This window comes from Glycine soja, chromosome 11 (assembly GCF_004193775.1).
Source record: "Glycine soja cultivar W05 chromosome 11, ASM419377v2, whole genome shotgun sequence".
NCBI classification, from domain to species: domain Eukaryota; kingdom Viridiplantae; phylum Streptophyta; class Magnoliopsida; order Fabales; family Fabaceae; genus Glycine; species Glycine soja.
The window spans coordinates 7815404-7832723 of NC_041012.1; the positions used below are offsets into that span (position 1 = coordinate 7815404).

Consider the following 17320-nt stretch of genomic DNA (forward strand, 5'->3'; position numbering starts at 1 on the left):
TTTTTTTTATTAAAATTTAATTTTAAGTAAAATTATTTTAGGTTGGACTTACTCCTTTGTTTCTTTTTAATTGTTGATTTTGTAATTTTATTTATTTATTTGTCATTTTCAAAGTTTAAAATAACATTTTTGTTAATTATATCCTTATTTATCATCTAACTTAGATCAGTTCACACTTTTACCATTAGTATTTATTTATTGTGAAGTAAAAATGAAAAAAAAATATGATAAGAAACTTTAAAATTATTTTATGAAAATTTATTGTATTTTTTTATAAAAATGAAAGTGTAATTGTCACTCATTATAGTCCAAAATTCAAAAAATTATGACTTAGGTGACAAATTAACATATTTTTTGAGACCAATAAAATGACAACAAAAAATCAAGTTTTAAAATTCAAGTTAACAACATAGCGACTTTTAGGACATTTTTTAAATCATTTTATTATTTTCAACAACTAAATTTGTCCTTATTTTTTATTTTCTAAAAATATTTTCATTCATCGAAGCATGAACAATAATCTCTTTTGTTTGATCTAATCTTACTAGTTAAATATAGTTTATCATCAACTAATCACATTATTATATGAAAAATTATTAATTTTCTTAATAATTACTTTATAATGCGTTAATGAATAAGAGATAACATCTTTAAAGGAAATTACTTTTTAATCATGATGGGGCATATTTCAATGAGCATACTCCCGTGAGTTTCACTCATGAAGTGATCGTACTTAATTTGAATCTAAGGTATTGCCTGAGTATTGCCTCGAGTAAGTTTTCCCACTCACCTTTTCGATATATATCTCTCACACTACAATAGTAAAGTCTACAGTTGTGAAATCCAGTTCAGTCCGTCGGACCGGTCCAATCGGGATCCGGTGACATAACCGGATCAATTTCACTATTAGACTGTTCATGCATATGATTCCGAATGGTTCGACCAAACTAGGCCGATTTTGTGGAAACCCGATGACCTGACCGCTGAACTAGCTATGCACCTTAGAAAAAATAACAAAAGTATAAAAAATTTATCTGCACCTTTTTTGTTTATTGAAAATTGGACTTGTGTTTTAATTTAGGTAATTACTATTTACACTCTCTTTATTACTAATACATTTCACTTCACTTGTATTATTAACTTTAATGCTATTTTTTATTTTGGAGTATGAAACTATAGATTTGATTTTTGTCCATCAAATAATATTAATTATATGTTTATATATAATATATACACATATAATTTTAATTTTTTTAATATTGACCGGGCGGTGCACTCAGAATGGTGGAATCGCAAATGGTTCGAGGAAGTAAGCTAAGCTAGCCCTAACCTAACTCTAAACATACATAGCATCACCAACCTATTTCTTCTTCCTTCCAACAAGTTCCAACTCGAAACACTCACTCACTCCTCTCTTTGCTCTCAACTCCACACTCTCACTCTGGTTCGTTATCATTCCCTCTCTCTCTCTGCTCTGTTCATTTCATTCCTTAATTGCTTTATATCGAATTTCGCATCCCTATGTCTGTCGCCTTATAAATTACGATTCGCCTTTGCCAAAATTCTCGTTCGTTGCCGTGTTTCCGCCGTCGCCGATTGTTCTGACCGCAGATCGGTTTCAATGGCTTCACCGGCGTGGTTGCCGCAGGAGTCGCAGCCACCAGTGTCTGGTGAAACGCCTCTTCCCATGGCTTCTTCCGCTCATACAACTCCTTCTACTGGTAAACCTACTGCACCTTTACGTTTTCTTTATGATTTTAATTCGTCGAATGTTATTCCTACTGAATCAGTTAAAGTAACAGCTCATGCAAAATTATTTAACGCAACCGCGTTTGTAGCTCCGGCACCGGCACCGCCATTCGCTTACGGCATGCTTCAGAATGTTAACGCTTCCGGAAGTTCTCAACAGTCATCGACGCATCCTGTTAGTATAGTACCGAGTTATTTGTTTCTAGTGTTAGGTTTATGGTGATGTGATGTTGTATTTCAATCTCTCCACTCTATTGGTTATATTTGTTATTTTTTTAATGCAGGGGATGAAATCCAATTCTGCAGTGAATCCCATGGTTGTTCAACCTCCAGGTGTCTCTTTACATGCTGCTCCTTCATTTTCATATAATATTCCCCAAAGTGGTGCCATTTTTTCTAGCAACCAACAGCATGCACAATCTAGCACTGTAAGCCCCGTACTCTTACTTTAAACTGAAGAGAGTGCAATTTGGTGAGATTGATTGGAGAGAAGGGAATACGTTTGAGTGATTCCATATATTAGGAAATTTGTCAAAATTTTAGGATATGATTGTTTGAATGGGTGGAAAATTTGGAATGAAGATTACCTGACACTTGATCAGTTTGACAACAATATATGAAGATTAATAAACCCTAAACCCTAAACAACAATATGGGACAGTTGAAAGTGGTGGAGTCAGGAGTGCAACTCCTTTATGCTCCACCCTCTATTATGAAACTGAATTGAAAATGAGATTTTCCTCCTGGTACCAAGCAACAATTAGTTATGATTAAACACCAAAATCTTTCAATTCCTTGCTTCAGTTGTACCTCCCCTCATTTTGATGCCATTTCACTTTCATGTTTCAACCTACTCAAACACGAATGATAACGACTTTTAAATGCTCACAGTGAACTAAGTGTCCAAAACTGGGCCTAGTATGTACAGCATATGTGCTTAAGCCTTAAGTGAAATGAAATGTGCTCAAACTGTAGGACGCCAGCAACTTTAATATACACAAGACTCTGATGATATAATAGTGAAGAGGTTTGGTTGGTTACATGCTATGTGTTACTTCTATACTACATTTTCATGCAATAGTGGATAACGAAGAAATGATGTTGTATTCTGATGTGTGATATAGGTACACTCTGACAATCTTAAATGAAAAATGGATATCATGTAGTGTTCTTGTGATGAGCATTGGCATCGTGTAATTGGTGCAGCAGTGGTTTTAACAGAAAAAAAATCTCAACAATGATTATTTCCTCCTACTTTTACTTGCTTATTGCAGAACATGCCAGATTCTGTTGCACAGGATGTTGGTAAATTGTCATCTGCGTCAAGTATCCCACATTCTGTCCCTGCTCATACTTCTACATCCATAATGCCTCCACCCTCTGACCCTAATTATCGCCCAGCTACTTCATGGATGCCAACTGCCATGTCTTTTCCCGTGCTTCCTGTAATGCCTACTCAAGGGAATCCTGGCCCTCCTGGATTAGCATCATCTGCAATAATATCCTCCAATCCTGCTGCTCCATCCACAGGCACAGATTCTTCTCCAGCTGCATTACTGAGACCAAACATGCCAACTTCAGCCATTGCATCAGATCCTACCGCCCCTCAGAAAGGCTTACCCTATCCATCTGTGCCTGCCATGGCTGCTCCCCCTCAGGGACTTTGGTTACAGCCCCCACAGATGAGTGGTGTACTTAGGCCACCATATCTTCAATACCCTGCTCCTTTTCCTGGTCCCTTTCCATTTCCAGCACGTGGTGTTGCTCTCCCTGCTGTTCCGATACCTGATTCTCAACCTCCTGGTGTTACACCTGTGGGTGCTGCTGGTGGCACTTCTACACCTTCTTCTAGTCATCAGCTGAGGGGAACAACTGCTTTGCAAACAGAAGTTATTTCAGGGCCTGCTGGTATGCACAATGCAACGTTACTGCTCCTCCGAAATGTTTTTTCTCATTGACATGCAATAGAAATGTCATTCCTAACCTTGTTGTTCTTGTGGTTGTAGATGATAAGAAGAAATTAAATTCCGTTGACACTGTCAATGAGGATGCTGCTAATAACGATCAATTAGATGCCTGGACAGCCCACAAGACTGAAGCAGGAATTATATACTATTACAATGCTGTGACAGGAGAATCAACATATGATAAACCTGCTGGCTTTAAAGGGGAGGTACTGATACTTAGACCTGTATTCTTGGCAGATCTTATACCTTATTATGTCCTGCATCACTAAATAATAATATTCTTTTTATTAAATTGACTATAATTCCAATTATCACAAAAATTCTTTAGTATACTTTATATTATCGGTATATAATATTTAATTATTGTAGATAAGAATATTGGATACCCTAACCAATGGTAAAAACCTCGGATAATAGATATTTGTGGACTGAAACTGTTACATGTAACTGTAGAAAATCATTTTAAATGTCTTTCCTACTATCCAAAGCTGCCTACTATCACATGTAGGAGTGTTTATGATTCCTTTATATATATATTTTTTAATTCATTTTTATTGATATTTTGGATTGCAGTCTCACCAAGTTTCTGCTCAGCCCATTCCAGTTTCAATGTAAGTTCATTGCGTATATTCTGGTTACAATAACTATCTTTTTGGACATGTTGTTTTTCATCTTGCACTAACTCCTAATATACTTCTTTTTTCCTATTTTTCCTGTTGACATTGAAAAAGTGTCTTTCAATTTTATATTTAGTATTTTAATTCTATGCCTTGTGTAGTAAGGAAAGGGGATGACAGTCAACTGGTATTATCCCCCTGGTCCTCTCTCCAAATACTTAAAATGAATAAAGGGAGTGAGGGTTAAATGATACCAATTTTTATGTACTATCTTTTGTGAATATGTGGGTGCTAAACTTTAACCCTTTGTTTGGACATTGATTGTTTGGATGAAAGGAAAGAAAATGAAAGAGGTGAGAAAATTTGAAATTCAATATTTTGAATTGGAGAGAAAACATGAAGAGAAAAAATGAAAATTTTTAACTTTTATCTTCAATCAAATAAGATAAATTTTCAAATTTCATTTTTTTTCTCCACCCAAGCATAGGTTAAATGTGGCTTTATAATTATACTTCTTGAAGAATTGAATTCACTGCAACCAATATTCTTAAGAAAGTTAAATGCCTTATGTTTAAGTATAGAGATATGGATTGATTGGTGTGGAAGGGTCTGATGTTCCTATTAACAAATTAATAAGGTTCGAAGGAAATTTTGGTATCAACACTGTTGGACTGCAAAGAAATCATAATTGCTAGAATTTTAACTAAATATAGTGTCTAGCTACAGTATCGGGCATAATCAGATTCTTTATGCATGGGTTAGATGGCCTTTATGTATTTTCACTTACATTTATAATTTCCTTTGTCTCGGTAGCATAATGTTATTTGTATGTTGTTGGGTCTTAAAAGTTTGTGTTATTTATAACCTTTGATTTATAATCTTACCTTCTCACCTTTTGTCATTTTTAATTTTAATAGGATGGATTTGCCTGGTACTGATTGGCGGTTGGTCTCCACTAGTGATGGAAAAAAATACTACTACAACAATCGGACCAAGGTATGGTTCCTATATTCATGAGACAATCAACTTTGTTATTTCAGTTATTTGTCTTATTGTCCTGCCAGTCTCCTTGAGTTCTTGTCTTTCTAGGATGACCTACCTAGTTACATTCTAAAATGATGTTCTCTGTTCCCTGTTTGTAATTATGCATTTTCTAAATTGTTATTTACATTGCTGTGACAAGTTATTTCTTCTTTCCCTTGTTTCACTCTACAGCTTTATGTTATCATTATTATTAACCTCTATTAGCTGGTGTAGTATTATTGAAAAGATATGAGGAAAGCAGGAATAATGTTTCTTTTCCATTTGATATTATATGGGATGTCCATAGGCGAGATTTAGGAACTTAAAAAATTGGTTACAAACTACTCTAGTATAAGTTTAATTTGTGAAAGAAACAGGAACAACAAGAAGTAAGCATTTTTTCCTGCAGATTGATTTGACTACATGTCTACATGGAATTGAAGCAATGTGCCAAAATTCATTGAAATATTTTGAAAACCAAAATTTTAATAAATCCATTTAAAGGTCTTTTTTTTTTCAATGTTTGATCATAAAGAAAGGAAAAGAAAAGGAAAATACAAGTTATTTAATTTGATTTGGTTGAAGCAGATTGCTTTTACCACTTCACTTGATTTGGTGTAGGATAGTTTTTCTTGGCTTCACTATGATATTGTGTTAGCAGTGCTTCTTGTTGCATGCAGGGTTTGCATGCTGGATAACATTTTTAGGGAGAGAAAATCATTCTTGGGCTTCCATCTAATAGCTTTAGCTTCAAAGGAAAGGAGAGTTTAGGAATATGATCCTTGTCAACCCCCATTTTACATATTTAAGTCATTTTTTTCCACAAATGGACCTGCAAATCATCCATGATTCATGCCCATAGATCTTTTGTGTGTGGGTGTGTGTTAGACATGTGCAAACCGTTCTTGGTACTAGCAGTAACAATGGAAATTAGAGGAGTTCTGATAGTAATATAGTATAGTTGAAGGCTTTTTTTATATCCCAGAGGTCTGTTCTTTTGTTTGGACAATTGATAGAACTAACAAAATGATTTATTACAGATTCATGTGAAAGTTATGTTCTGGAACAGCGTAAGAGTTATTTCTGATTTACAACATAGACACTTTTCTATGTGAGAACCTTTCTGGGATTTTTTATTAGCATGCTGTCTCCTACTTTTATTGTTGACACTTCCAATTTTTGAACATCAATTGAAATATTGGTTAATAAGTCATTCTATCAACACATTAGGCATTCTTTTGGTTTCTAAATAGGAAATATTTTTTTTTTGGACAGCAAAATCTAAATAGGAAATATATTCACCCGATCTCAAAATGTTATTTTTTCTAAATTGTATTTAATGTACATGTACAGTTAACACACACACACACACTATTTCTCTGTTATTCACTTTGTTTATTTTTTTGTCCTTTTGTTCTATGTTAGACTAGCTGCTGGCAAATCCCAAATGAGGTGGCTGAATTGAAAAAGAAGCAGGATGGTGATGTTACAAAAGATCATTTAATGTCAGTTTCAAATACTAATGTATTGTCCGATAGAGGGTCAGGAATGGTTACTCTGAATGCTCCTGCTATTAATACTGGTGGTCGTGATGCTGCTGCTCTTAAACCCTCTAGTCTACAGAACTCGCCATCGGCTTTGGATTTGATCAAGAAGAAATTGCAGGACTCAGGAACACCTGTTGCTTCCTCTTCTATTCCTGCCCCATCTGTACAAACAGGACCTGAATCAAATGGTTCAAAAACAGTTGATTCTACAGCTAAGGGCTTGCAAGTAGATAATAACAAAGATAAAGCAAAAGATACTAATGGTGATGCTAATGTCTCTGATACATCCTCAGATTCTGAAGATGAAGATAATGGGCCTTCGAAGGAGGAGTGCATCATTCAATTTAAGGTATATTTGTTTCTTTCTTTGAGCTGATGTAGTTCTTTCCCGCGTTGTCTTTGTTTCTGTAATGAGGAATCATGATCCTCCTGCACTGATTTCATTATAGATTGTTAACTGCGTCAAAATTATCATATGAAATGTGCCTCCCGGCCACCCCTTTTGCTTTTCTTCCATCCTCAGATTATATTTTATGGAAGATTGTTAAATTGCTGCATATTTCTATTTAATTAAATTATCTATTGCACCATTTCACATACTCGTATTCATCTTATTTTGTGTTCTCCTACTTTGGGTCCTGGCTTGAACCCTTGTTTTGTCTTGAATAGAATCAATCTTTCCTCTCATTTGTCTTACCGGTGTAACAACTGCCATGTTAAATATCACTTACAAAATGAATCCCTTGTTACTGCATTTTTACATAACTATAAAACTTATAAGATTTACTGAATAAAATTGTGTTCATGTCGTATTTAAACCTGCTCTGTGTAAGCAATACACCATGAACTATGATGCACTCTCAAATGTTCCTTAGTTTATATCTAATACCGTGTTTATTTGTGCCTGTGAATTTTGTAGGAGATGCTTAAGGAGCGAGGAGTGGTACCATTCTCAAAGTGGGAGAAAGAATTGCCAAAGATAGTATTTGATCCACGTTTTAAGGTTTTATGAAACTATTTTTTTTTTATATATTTTGATTGGGAAACAGTGGATCTCTTATAATAATAGGCCATGCACAAGTTGTACACTTGTACTTTTGTTCAATGCTGGGATTTCTATCAACTTTGTCTTAATTCTGTCATGCTGTATGATGTCTGGAGTGGTGTCCGTTTTGTGGTTATGCCTTTTATGTGGAATTAATTCTAATTTTTTGTACATCACCTGATTGAGTGTAATGGATTTAAGAGAAAGTTCCAAATTTTCTCCATGTATATAGATGTTTCAGCATAGGAGCCATATTAATATTATATTTATATCTACCTTTTTGTAAGAATTTGCTACTTTCAATTTTTAAGAACTTGCTACTTCTAACTGTTTTTTTTTTTTTTGGGAGGGGGGGAGGTAACAGAATTTATGGAATAGGATTATCTTCTATAGCTTCCTTGTGGTTGTCTGTCCATGGTTTCTTCAGGGAAATTTCTCTGATGGATATGCATAGAAGCTAGGAATTTTTTTTCAGACAATGCACCTAGGTTTAAAATTGTCTGTTCTTTTTAGATGTCTTACACCCAACATTGCATTTCCTTGTATCTTAATGTTTTTTCTTTTCACGTTTTGGCTTGTTTATGTTGTCATCCACATTTTATTTTAATTTTAATCTGTTATTACAGGCCATCCCAAGTTATTCTGCTAGGAGATCCTTGTTTGAGCATTATGTTAAAACTCGTGCAGAAGAAGAACGTAAAGAAAAACGTGCTGCACAGAAGGCTGCAATTGAAGGATTTAAGCGGTTACTGGATGAAGCCTCAGAAGTTAATATCACCTCATTTTGATGCTCATTCATACTTATTGTTCCGTTGTAAAATCTATCTTCCCTTTTTTCAGGATATTAATTACAATACTGATTATCAAACTTTCCGGAAGAAATGGAGAAATGATCCACGGTTTGAGGCATTGGACCGCAAGGAACAAGAGCACCTATTGAATGAAAGGTGCCGCTTTGCATTTTGATAGGATATTCCTTTTAGCTTTCTGTCATTTTATTTGCATGTGATGTTTTCACATAAGCAGCATCCTTCCCCATCATATTTTTACTTATTTGATTTGTTAATTTTCACACTGGTCATGCTTTTGGATCTCCTAGCCTGGAAGCCGAGTTGGTCTGTCACATCAAACAATGATACACGTCATATGAATGCTTTTGTGGAGGTTTTATGACTGGAAATCTGTATTTGTATCTATGTCATTCTTAACATGGAAATCTAATAGTTCATTTAGTTTTTCTGATCATTTATCATGTATGTTGAGCACACAAAATAGAGAAGGCTGATATTTGGTTAATTTCTCTTAATAGGCATGTTTTTGAATTGAATTATGGTTGTAATGCTTCCTTCAGTTTAGTGGCAAACAGGAGATTGAATTATCCACAAAGTATCCACTATTTGATACAGTACAAATATCATGTTGCAGATTTGCAATAATATTGGCAAATGCAAAATCTGTTGACATAGAAATATGAAAGATGATGCTGGAAGTCACTAGTCTGAATATGGGGTAGGGTTGATTAACAGCCTCAAAAGTGTGATGATTGATGACAGTATTCAATGTTGTTCTTTATGTAACACTAATTACTGAAGCTACTGAAATCCAAGTGTCTTTTATCAGTTGAAATTTCAATATTTTGTCAAAGGAATTCAATAAAGCTATACATGTTACTATGTTAATGTCTTAATTTATAGTAAGTACTTATCTAGGAACTAGGATACTATCTACTGATCTACTGCGAAACTTACTGGGTGATTAACAACCTCAAAAGTGTGATGATTGATGACAGTATTCAATGTTGTGCTTTATGTAACACTAATTACTGAAATCCAAGTGTCTTTTATCAGTTGAAATTTCAATATTTTGTCAAAGGAATTCAATGAACCTATACATGTTATTATGTTGATGTCTTAATTTATATTAAGTACTTATCTAGGAACTAAGATACCATCTACTGATCTACTGCGAAACTCATGGGATCCATGCTGCTGCTTAGAATGAATTTTGATTTTTGCTATTCTTCTATCTATGGCCTTCAGGTTGATAGTGTTAAAAGGAGAAAAATGTTAAGGTTGTTTAGCTTAAATTGACACAGGCGGAAATATATTGGTTGAGAATTTGGGATGCAAATAATCAATCATTGCATGGTAGTTGATACAACTTTATATATATGTGTGAGGAGGGATCCATTTACACCAAGAGTAACTCTTTTAGAGTTACTTCTCATCCTCACCATTCATTTTTTTAAGATCTAATGGTTAAAATTAGTTACTTATTACAACCATTAGATTTTAAGAAAATGAATGATGAGGATGGGGAGTAACTCTAAAAAAGTTACGCTTGGAGTGAGTGGGTCTCTGCTCTCTCTCTCTCTCTCTCTCTCTCTCTATATATATATATATATATATATATATATATATATATATTTTTCAAATGAGATTTTTCCCCACCCTCTTGGCTCTACAGAATCTACCGGTTAACTGGGAGTGCAAGTGCAATATTTCCTTTGTTAACCTTCCTTACATTCTACCCTCTCTTCCAAGGATGCCCTACAGTGGGGAATTATATTTAAATGTAGCTCATTTTCTTTACAACAAATAGGCATAGAGATGAAGAAATCAAGTCGCATTTGTTGCATGCCAGTGTCTATTTTTTTTTCTTTCTCCACCAGCATCAGCACAATTGTTGTATGCAACAATTTGTTCAAATTGAATGTCATCTTTCCAGCCAATCCTTTTGATTTTGTTATTCAAATTTGGTACATCCGACTGGGCTGAGTTCTTACCTTTGTGTGTATATGTACTGCTTTAGTTTGGTTCCTCATTTGCATTAATATTGAACTTTTTCCTAGACAGAGAAATGATTTCTATTGATAATCCTTGAAAGCAACATGAGTCAGCAGGTAGTAGGCTAATGACAGACTCTCGGATTCGCTGTGGGTGTGTCCTTATGCCCTCTGAACTCTTTGAATTTGCATGGTAGATGGTTTTGTTTTTTGTTTTTTTATCAAATGAGACTTTTACTGAATGCTGGTTGATGGGGTTCCTATTTGTGTTTCAGAGTGCTTCCTTTGAAGAAAGCTGCTGAAGAAAAGGCTCAAGCAATGCGTGCAGCTGCTGCTGCCAGTTTTAAGTCAATGCTTAAAGAGCGAGGAGATATATCTTTTAACTCCCGTTGGTCCAGGGTATGGGTGCATTTTGAATTAGTTTTGACATTCTTTTCTGTTCTTTAGATGCAGGATTTTGAAACAAATTTTGTCTTAAAGTGCTAAGTCCATTCTGCTAGGTGGAAAAAACACTGAAGCACATTCAGAAAATTTAACTTATTTTCTCACAGCAAGCTTCAACTTTGGATTGTTAATCAAGGATATAGTTTGTTATTTAACTCCTTTTAGAAATGAGTGGGAGTATACTTGTACATGTGTGTAACTTTTGAATGTGGCGTGTCTTACCTTTTCTGTGGTATGTACCTTCTAATTTATAGTCTTCTGTTGATGCAGGTCAAAGAAAATTTAAGGGATGACCCAAGATATAAATGTGTGAGGCATGAGGATAGGGAAGTTTTGTTCAATGAGTATATATCTGAACTGAAAGCTGCTGAACATGCAGCAGAAAGAGAGACCAAAGCTAAAATGGAGGAGCAGGTATTAGCTGGTTATATATGATGAATGCTTTTTTTTAATCAACAAATAAGTTACTAAATAGAAAAGAGAATAACTGTCATCTACCTTTTTTTTCCTATTATTATATTTATTGGTGCCTTAACATGCTGCTGCTCTATGTTCCTAGTGGGCAGAAGATGTTGTAAGTATGTTGTAGTGACTTTTATTATGGGAATATGGGTATTGTTTGAGTTTGCTTGTTGATTTTTTTGTGTATTGATGTTCTCCCAGCAACTCATTTTCATGCATTTTTTTGTGATGTATCTGTATTGGTTATGAAGCAAAATACTTGAAGTTGAAACTTGTTTATAGGACAAGCTCAGGGAAAGAGAACGGGAGCTGCGCAAAAGAAAGGAAAGAGAAGAACAGGAAATGGAAAGGGTGCGACTAAAAATTCGAAGAAAGGACGCAGTTACTTTATTTCAAGCTTTACTTGTGGAGACAATCAAAGACCCTCTGGTACAGATTTTTTGTGTGTGGTATGGTTACATTTATTATTTTCATCTCTAATAATCAACTTAAGTGGTCCCCCCCAACCCCAGAAAAAAAATCTGAAAAGATTAGAATTATATCCCCTTTGGATTAATTTCATTTTTGTTGAGTATTGATATCTTTGAAGCTTTATTCTACCGGTTTCTGATTAGATGCAATACAGTACCATCATGAATAGGACTAAACTGCATTCAGTAGATTAGGAGGGATAGACTCAAAAAAAAAAAGATAAGAATTAGATTAATGGGAATGTGTGTTTCTACTTTCTAACACTTGAAGGTTGAATTGTATTAAGATTGCTTGTTTGTAATTTGCTTTGTTGGTAGGAATTTGCTGTTAATGATAATAAATTCGTTATCCTATTTTCTTTCATTAATTATAAATTAATGGCATTTGTGTACTCATGTTCTCAGGTATCATGGACGGAATCTAAGCCTAAATTAGAAAAGGATGCTCAAAGACGTGCAACTAATCCTGATCTTGATCCATTGGACACGGAAAAGCTCTTTCGGGAACATGTCAAGATGCTTCAGGAAGTAAGTGAATATATAATGCTAGTGGTTTTCTACGGCATTCTCTTTTGCTATATTATTGCCTGTGTTTTATGGTTACTTACACACACACACATCCATATACATATATATACATGTGTGTGCTCTTCAGTGGTAAATGCGACACAGTGGCACTTGTATGTCCCACTCTTAACACTCGTGACCATTGTGGTTTGACCAGCGTTGTGCGCACGAGTTTAGAGTTCTCTTAGCTGAAGTATTGACTTCTGATGCTGCATCTCAAGAAACTGACGATGGAAAAACAGTGCTTAATTCTTGGTCTACAGCTAAACGTCTTTTAAAATCTGATCCAAGATATAACAAAGTTCCAAGAAAAGAAAGAGAAGCATTGTGGCGCCGCTATGCTGAGGATATGCTGCGGCGGCAAAAGGCATCTCATGATTCCAGGGAAGAGAAACATACAGATGCTGAAGGTAGAAATTATCTAGAATCTTCCAAACATCCATTTGAATCTGGGAGATCGTACGAGCGAAGATAATTCTTTTCGAAATTCTTGTCATAACAGTTATCTCTTCTCTCCTATGCCAGAGATTAGGTTTCTTTAGTTTGAAGCCCTGACATTAGAACATAATTATATTACCTTTTTTAAGTTCTTAATACTGTGTTTAGTACATTACTCTCATTCCTCAGACCGCATTTGTATACTATTACCATTCTTGAGAGCAGAAGTATCATTGAGGGCAGTGCCCCATATCCTTTTTCAATTCTCAAATCAATTTGTTCCGTCTTTGAAATGAGATTAATAAAGTTCATTATATCCTCTCCATGTGGTTTATTTTTATCACTTTAACTTCTTAATAAAGAATATAGATGAAAAAGTATAAAACTAATCTTCTAATTTATTTTTATCACTTTAACTTCTTAATTGATTTGAATTATTACATATATTAGGGTTATTAATCAATTTAAATTGAATTTACCAAAAAAATATTAATTGGAATGTTACTTGTGTTATTAATTTAAATGTTGAAATATTCACATTTTGGAGGTAAAAAAATGAATGAGGTGTAGTTAGTATTTGTTTTATGTGATAAAGTCCTTGCTTTGAAAACTATTGGTACCTAACGAAGTTTTCAGAATCTTCAAACTTAAATCTCTTTGTCGAAGGAGATCGCACGCAAAATCTTCATTTGTAACAAAAGTACCTCTAAGCTCTTGTGAACGTGAACATTACAATCACTTACACATACACATGTAAGGTTTTTTTTTTATCCAAAAAAAGTTAATTTGTTGGAATGTTAGTTGTTATTAGGAGAGAAGATATAATTCACAACATTTTTCGTTTTTCTTTTTCTTTTAATTATCCAACTCACCTTATATGGACAAATGTAAGAATAAGTTCATAGAATTTCAATTTCATAAAATTTAAGGTATTTGATGTAATTCTAAAGTCACTCTTGCTCACACACCCTGATCAATGAACTAATCTAGACCCCTTAATTACTATCATTCATCATTTTGATCAGGAACGCTTATTAAGGCCATGAAAAAAACGATGCTTTCTCCTCTTCGAGTGCCTCCGAGATTCTTTTGTCATGACATAGGAGACAAATTGAACCTGCACAGGAATATAATACCATAAAATTACACTCTGTTAAAGATGTCATTCAATAAGTGGACAAGGCAAGAAAAACTAAACATAGATTTGTAAATAACACTCAACAATGAAATACCATTACACAAGAATAGAAAAGGGACTGATTTCTTGAACTCAAATTCTAGATTTCTTTATACTAAGCAATATAATTCTATTTGAAATGACATGCCCTATTTGCTAACATGATGTAACAAATTAAGATGCAAGCAAACCATATATTTTTCTGAAAAAAGGGGTTATCAATAGCTTTTTTGGAGACTTGTTTGAACATAAATACGAGAATGAGTATAATAAAACAATGCCATAGGAAGAACGATCCTTTTAAGGATATGTGATGCTTAAAATTCCAATATTGGAAAAAGAAACTAATGTAGAGAAAATGAGTTAGCTGAGAAGAGATACAAAATCAATTTGAACGCAGAACACAAAAGGCAAACCTGAGAATTATTCCGCACACCAAAATTTTGAAGTGCTTCATTATCATCTAGGAGCTTGTTGTTATGGCATGATAAACAATAATTTGCCCATACGTGCTTCCTACAATTACATAAGTTTTTGTAATACTGAGTTGGCACAAAATCAGGATTTCCAGAGATGAACTATTGCTATCAAATAAAATATTGTAACATTGACTTTAAGTGCTATTCTAATGAACAGTAGCTTCTGGAACACGGCAAAGTGGTTCACTAACTTCTTTCTTGTTTTTGAGAAAGGAGTAATGGCGATGGAATAGAGAGAAAAAGAAAACTGTAACTCACCAGGAAATATGGCGGTGACCCATGCTGGATTGTTCCATGTCATTTACCTTCTTCTTGATGGCAAGTTTCAAATCCTTGACTGTCGCTGAATTCATCACTATCACATCTTACACCACCAAAATAACTAGTGAGAGAGATCATAGCTTAAAATTTTCAATTTGCAATAGTGAATAGTAATGCAAGTATTACCAAGTGTAGTTCCATCCAATTTCAGGACAGAAATGCGCATGGCACTACCCAATTCAAGGTTGATGAGAGTGTCAACATCTGCAAAAGTTGGGTTCTTGGGGACATCAGAAAGTATAGGATCATCTAGCAAGGTTGTCAGCAATGAGTTCAACCTTGCCTTCTTCACGCTGCTCTTGTTATATTCTTCCATGTTTATGCTCCTAAGCTTTCCAAAACAACTAACTTTTTGGTCAGCCTGCATACAATTGAGGCGAGGGAACATTATTCCCTTCAATCTTAATTTAAGTACATGTATTCAAATCCAACAATACATATTCTCTTGGACCTAGACATTAGTAAAATGGCTACTGTTTATTATTACCAAACAACAACTAACATAGCACAACACCACACCAACTAACAGGTAGTCTCCAAATTGAGCAAAAAGAATAATTTCTTTGACTCATGTTCCTTGAAACACACAAAATGTTTGTCTGTGTAGAGTAGCAATTGTTTGTTTCTAAAGCATAGAACTTCAAATAGTGGACAGAATAATTTTTATTTTATTTTCCCACAGCACCAAAGGATACACCGATTTCAGTTTAAAGAAAAATATCTTAAACGAATAGCAGCACTCTGATTGAATGATAAGAAGCTTTTGCAACAATGCTTCCTGGAATGCAGAAAACATGAACAATTTAATTTGTATAATAATAGAACATCATGGACCAGTTGAAGTGAAAATTCACCTAGTTTTGTGTGCAGGAAAAAAAAATACACAACTCTCTACAAAATACTGCATCCACTTATCCAAACACACGTGTTAGAATAGAACATTAACATGATGAAATTACACTAAATCTACGCACATGCTCAAATCTAAGCAGCAGAATGCACCTGAAAAGAGGCTTTTTAGTTTGTCAAGCAACAATTCAAGACAATTGAACTGAGAAAGAGAGTTGTGGCGTTAATTTGGGAATTGAAAAAAAAAAATCATTAAGCTGAACGAAGAAGGAAATGGGCCGGGCCAGAAAAATGTGGTCCGGACCAAAAACCCGGACCGGCACTGGTGAGTGAAACACGTGTTGTATTTTGCGTGCGTGCGTGTGTTAGTATCTTCTTGAAGTAAGTGAAGAGCAATTACGCCGCGTGAACGGCATGGCGCAGAAAGCGGCGGCGCCACTACCGTCGAAGCCTCTTACAACTCAGGAGTGGGAAACCCTAATCGAAGACTTCCAGAACGGCGTGCACCGCAAATGGAGCTCTCTGGATCCCTAGGTGATGCAAGGAACACAGTTACAACCTCTGTCCATGCAAGGCTCTCCCACCATAAAGGCATTATTCTTTGGCAACCAAAAAATATGTGGGACGCTTCCTCCTCATGACACGAACAAAATGGACAATGGTAGTCATCTAGCTGCACATTCCTTCTCCTTAGGTTTGCTCTTGTTGGTAGTCTATTCCTAACCAGCATCAAACAAAGCGTTTGCGATTGAGATTTAGTAATGAAGAACCAGAAAAACAACTCAGCAGTAATAAAACTTTAATGCAGTCTTAATCAAAATAAGCATTTCTACCATTTTGAAAGCTTCAAAATAATCCAAAATCTTGATCAAACAAAAACAATGACCGAAGCTCGAAGTATATCCCAATAAAGTCCAGACGCGAAAAATCAATCCAACCATCAAATAAACAATATCCCAATGATACAATATTAAGTCCAGGAGCAGAAAATCAATACAAAGTTCAAAGTGCACAGAAACAATGAATACGAAACTAATACATTCTGCCACAGATACAACATCTCTATGTTTGTGACAGACAATTGAAGACCACACAAACAAAAAGGGACGTTCGTGGAGTGGTAACACAACGGTTGCGGTAGCTTAAACGACACCGTTTGAAAAAGTTATCGATCAAATAAGCGAAATGCGAGTGAGAACGTACCCGGAATCGGAATCGAAATCGGAGTTTGGTTAGATCTGTGATTTTTTTATGGCTTCTCTTCTCCAGTTTCTGCTCTCTTCCTCTTCCCCTTCAGCACACTTCATCTTCCTTGTTAGGTCGAAAATAAATATCATTTCCTTCCTCTTTTTTTTTTTTTATCTATAGAAAATCCAAATA

At 34.8% G+C, this 17320-nt stretch overlaps 2 protein-coding genes across 15 annotated transcripts; one reads left to right on the forward strand and one right to left on the reverse strand.

The window, feature by feature from the left end:
* Positions 1 to 1268: 1268 nt before the first annotated feature.
* LOC114376138 (pre-mRNA-processing protein 40C-like) lies at positions 1269 to 13407 on the forward strand. Of its 7 annotated transcripts, none has more exons than XM_028334081.1 (17): positions 1271 to 1444; positions 1612 to 1721; positions 1803 to 1924; positions 2034 to 2177; positions 3024 to 3657; positions 3756 to 3922; positions 4290 to 4327; positions 5251 to 5329; positions 6782 to 7252; positions 7823 to 7906; positions 8575 to 8715; positions 8789 to 8895; positions 11009 to 11132; positions 11448 to 11591; positions 11922 to 12068; positions 12515 to 12637; positions 12834 to 13407. In XM_028334081.1, exons 2-17 carry the CDS (start codon positions 1622 to 1624, stop codon positions 13149 to 13151), a joined length of 2943 nt encoding a protein of 980 aa, XP_028189882.1. In that variant the 5' UTR covers positions 1271 to 1444; positions 1612 to 1621; the 3' UTR covers positions 13152 to 13407. The 7 variants fall into 7 exon arrangements, 5 of the variants coding, with proteins under 5 accessions (XP_028189886.1, XP_028189882.1, XP_028189881.1 ...); XM_028334084.1 differs by having other exon boundaries at positions 1272 to 1444; positions 1839 to 1924; XR_003658915.1 differs by having other exon boundaries at positions 1269 to 1721; positions 11922 to 12088; positions 12765 to 12888.
* A 532-nt stretch (positions 13408 to 13939) lies between these two features.
* On the reverse strand, positions 13940 to 17257 carry LOC114376149 (U11/U12 small nuclear ribonucleoprotein 25 kDa protein-like). Of its 8 annotated transcripts, none has more exons than XM_028334112.1 (6): positions 17144 to 17257; positions 16341 to 16659; positions 15218 to 15452; positions 15029 to 15134; positions 14708 to 14807; positions 14001 to 14231 (listed from the first exon to the last, which is right to left on the reverse strand). In XM_028334112.1, the coding sequence occupies exons 3-6, from the start codon at positions 15405 to 15407 to the stop codon at positions 14136 to 14138; spliced, it is 492 nt and encodes a 163-aa protein (XP_028189913.1). In that variant the 5' UTR covers positions 15408 to 15452; positions 16341 to 16659; positions 17144 to 17257; the 3' UTR covers positions 14001 to 14135. The 8 variants fall into 8 exon arrangements, with proteins under 8 accessions (XP_028189908.1, XP_028189914.1, XP_028189913.1 ...); XM_028334111.1 differs by having other exon boundaries at positions 16258 to 16659; XM_028334110.1 differs by having other exon boundaries at positions 16094 to 16659.
* Positions 17258 to 17320: the final 63 nt, after the last annotated feature.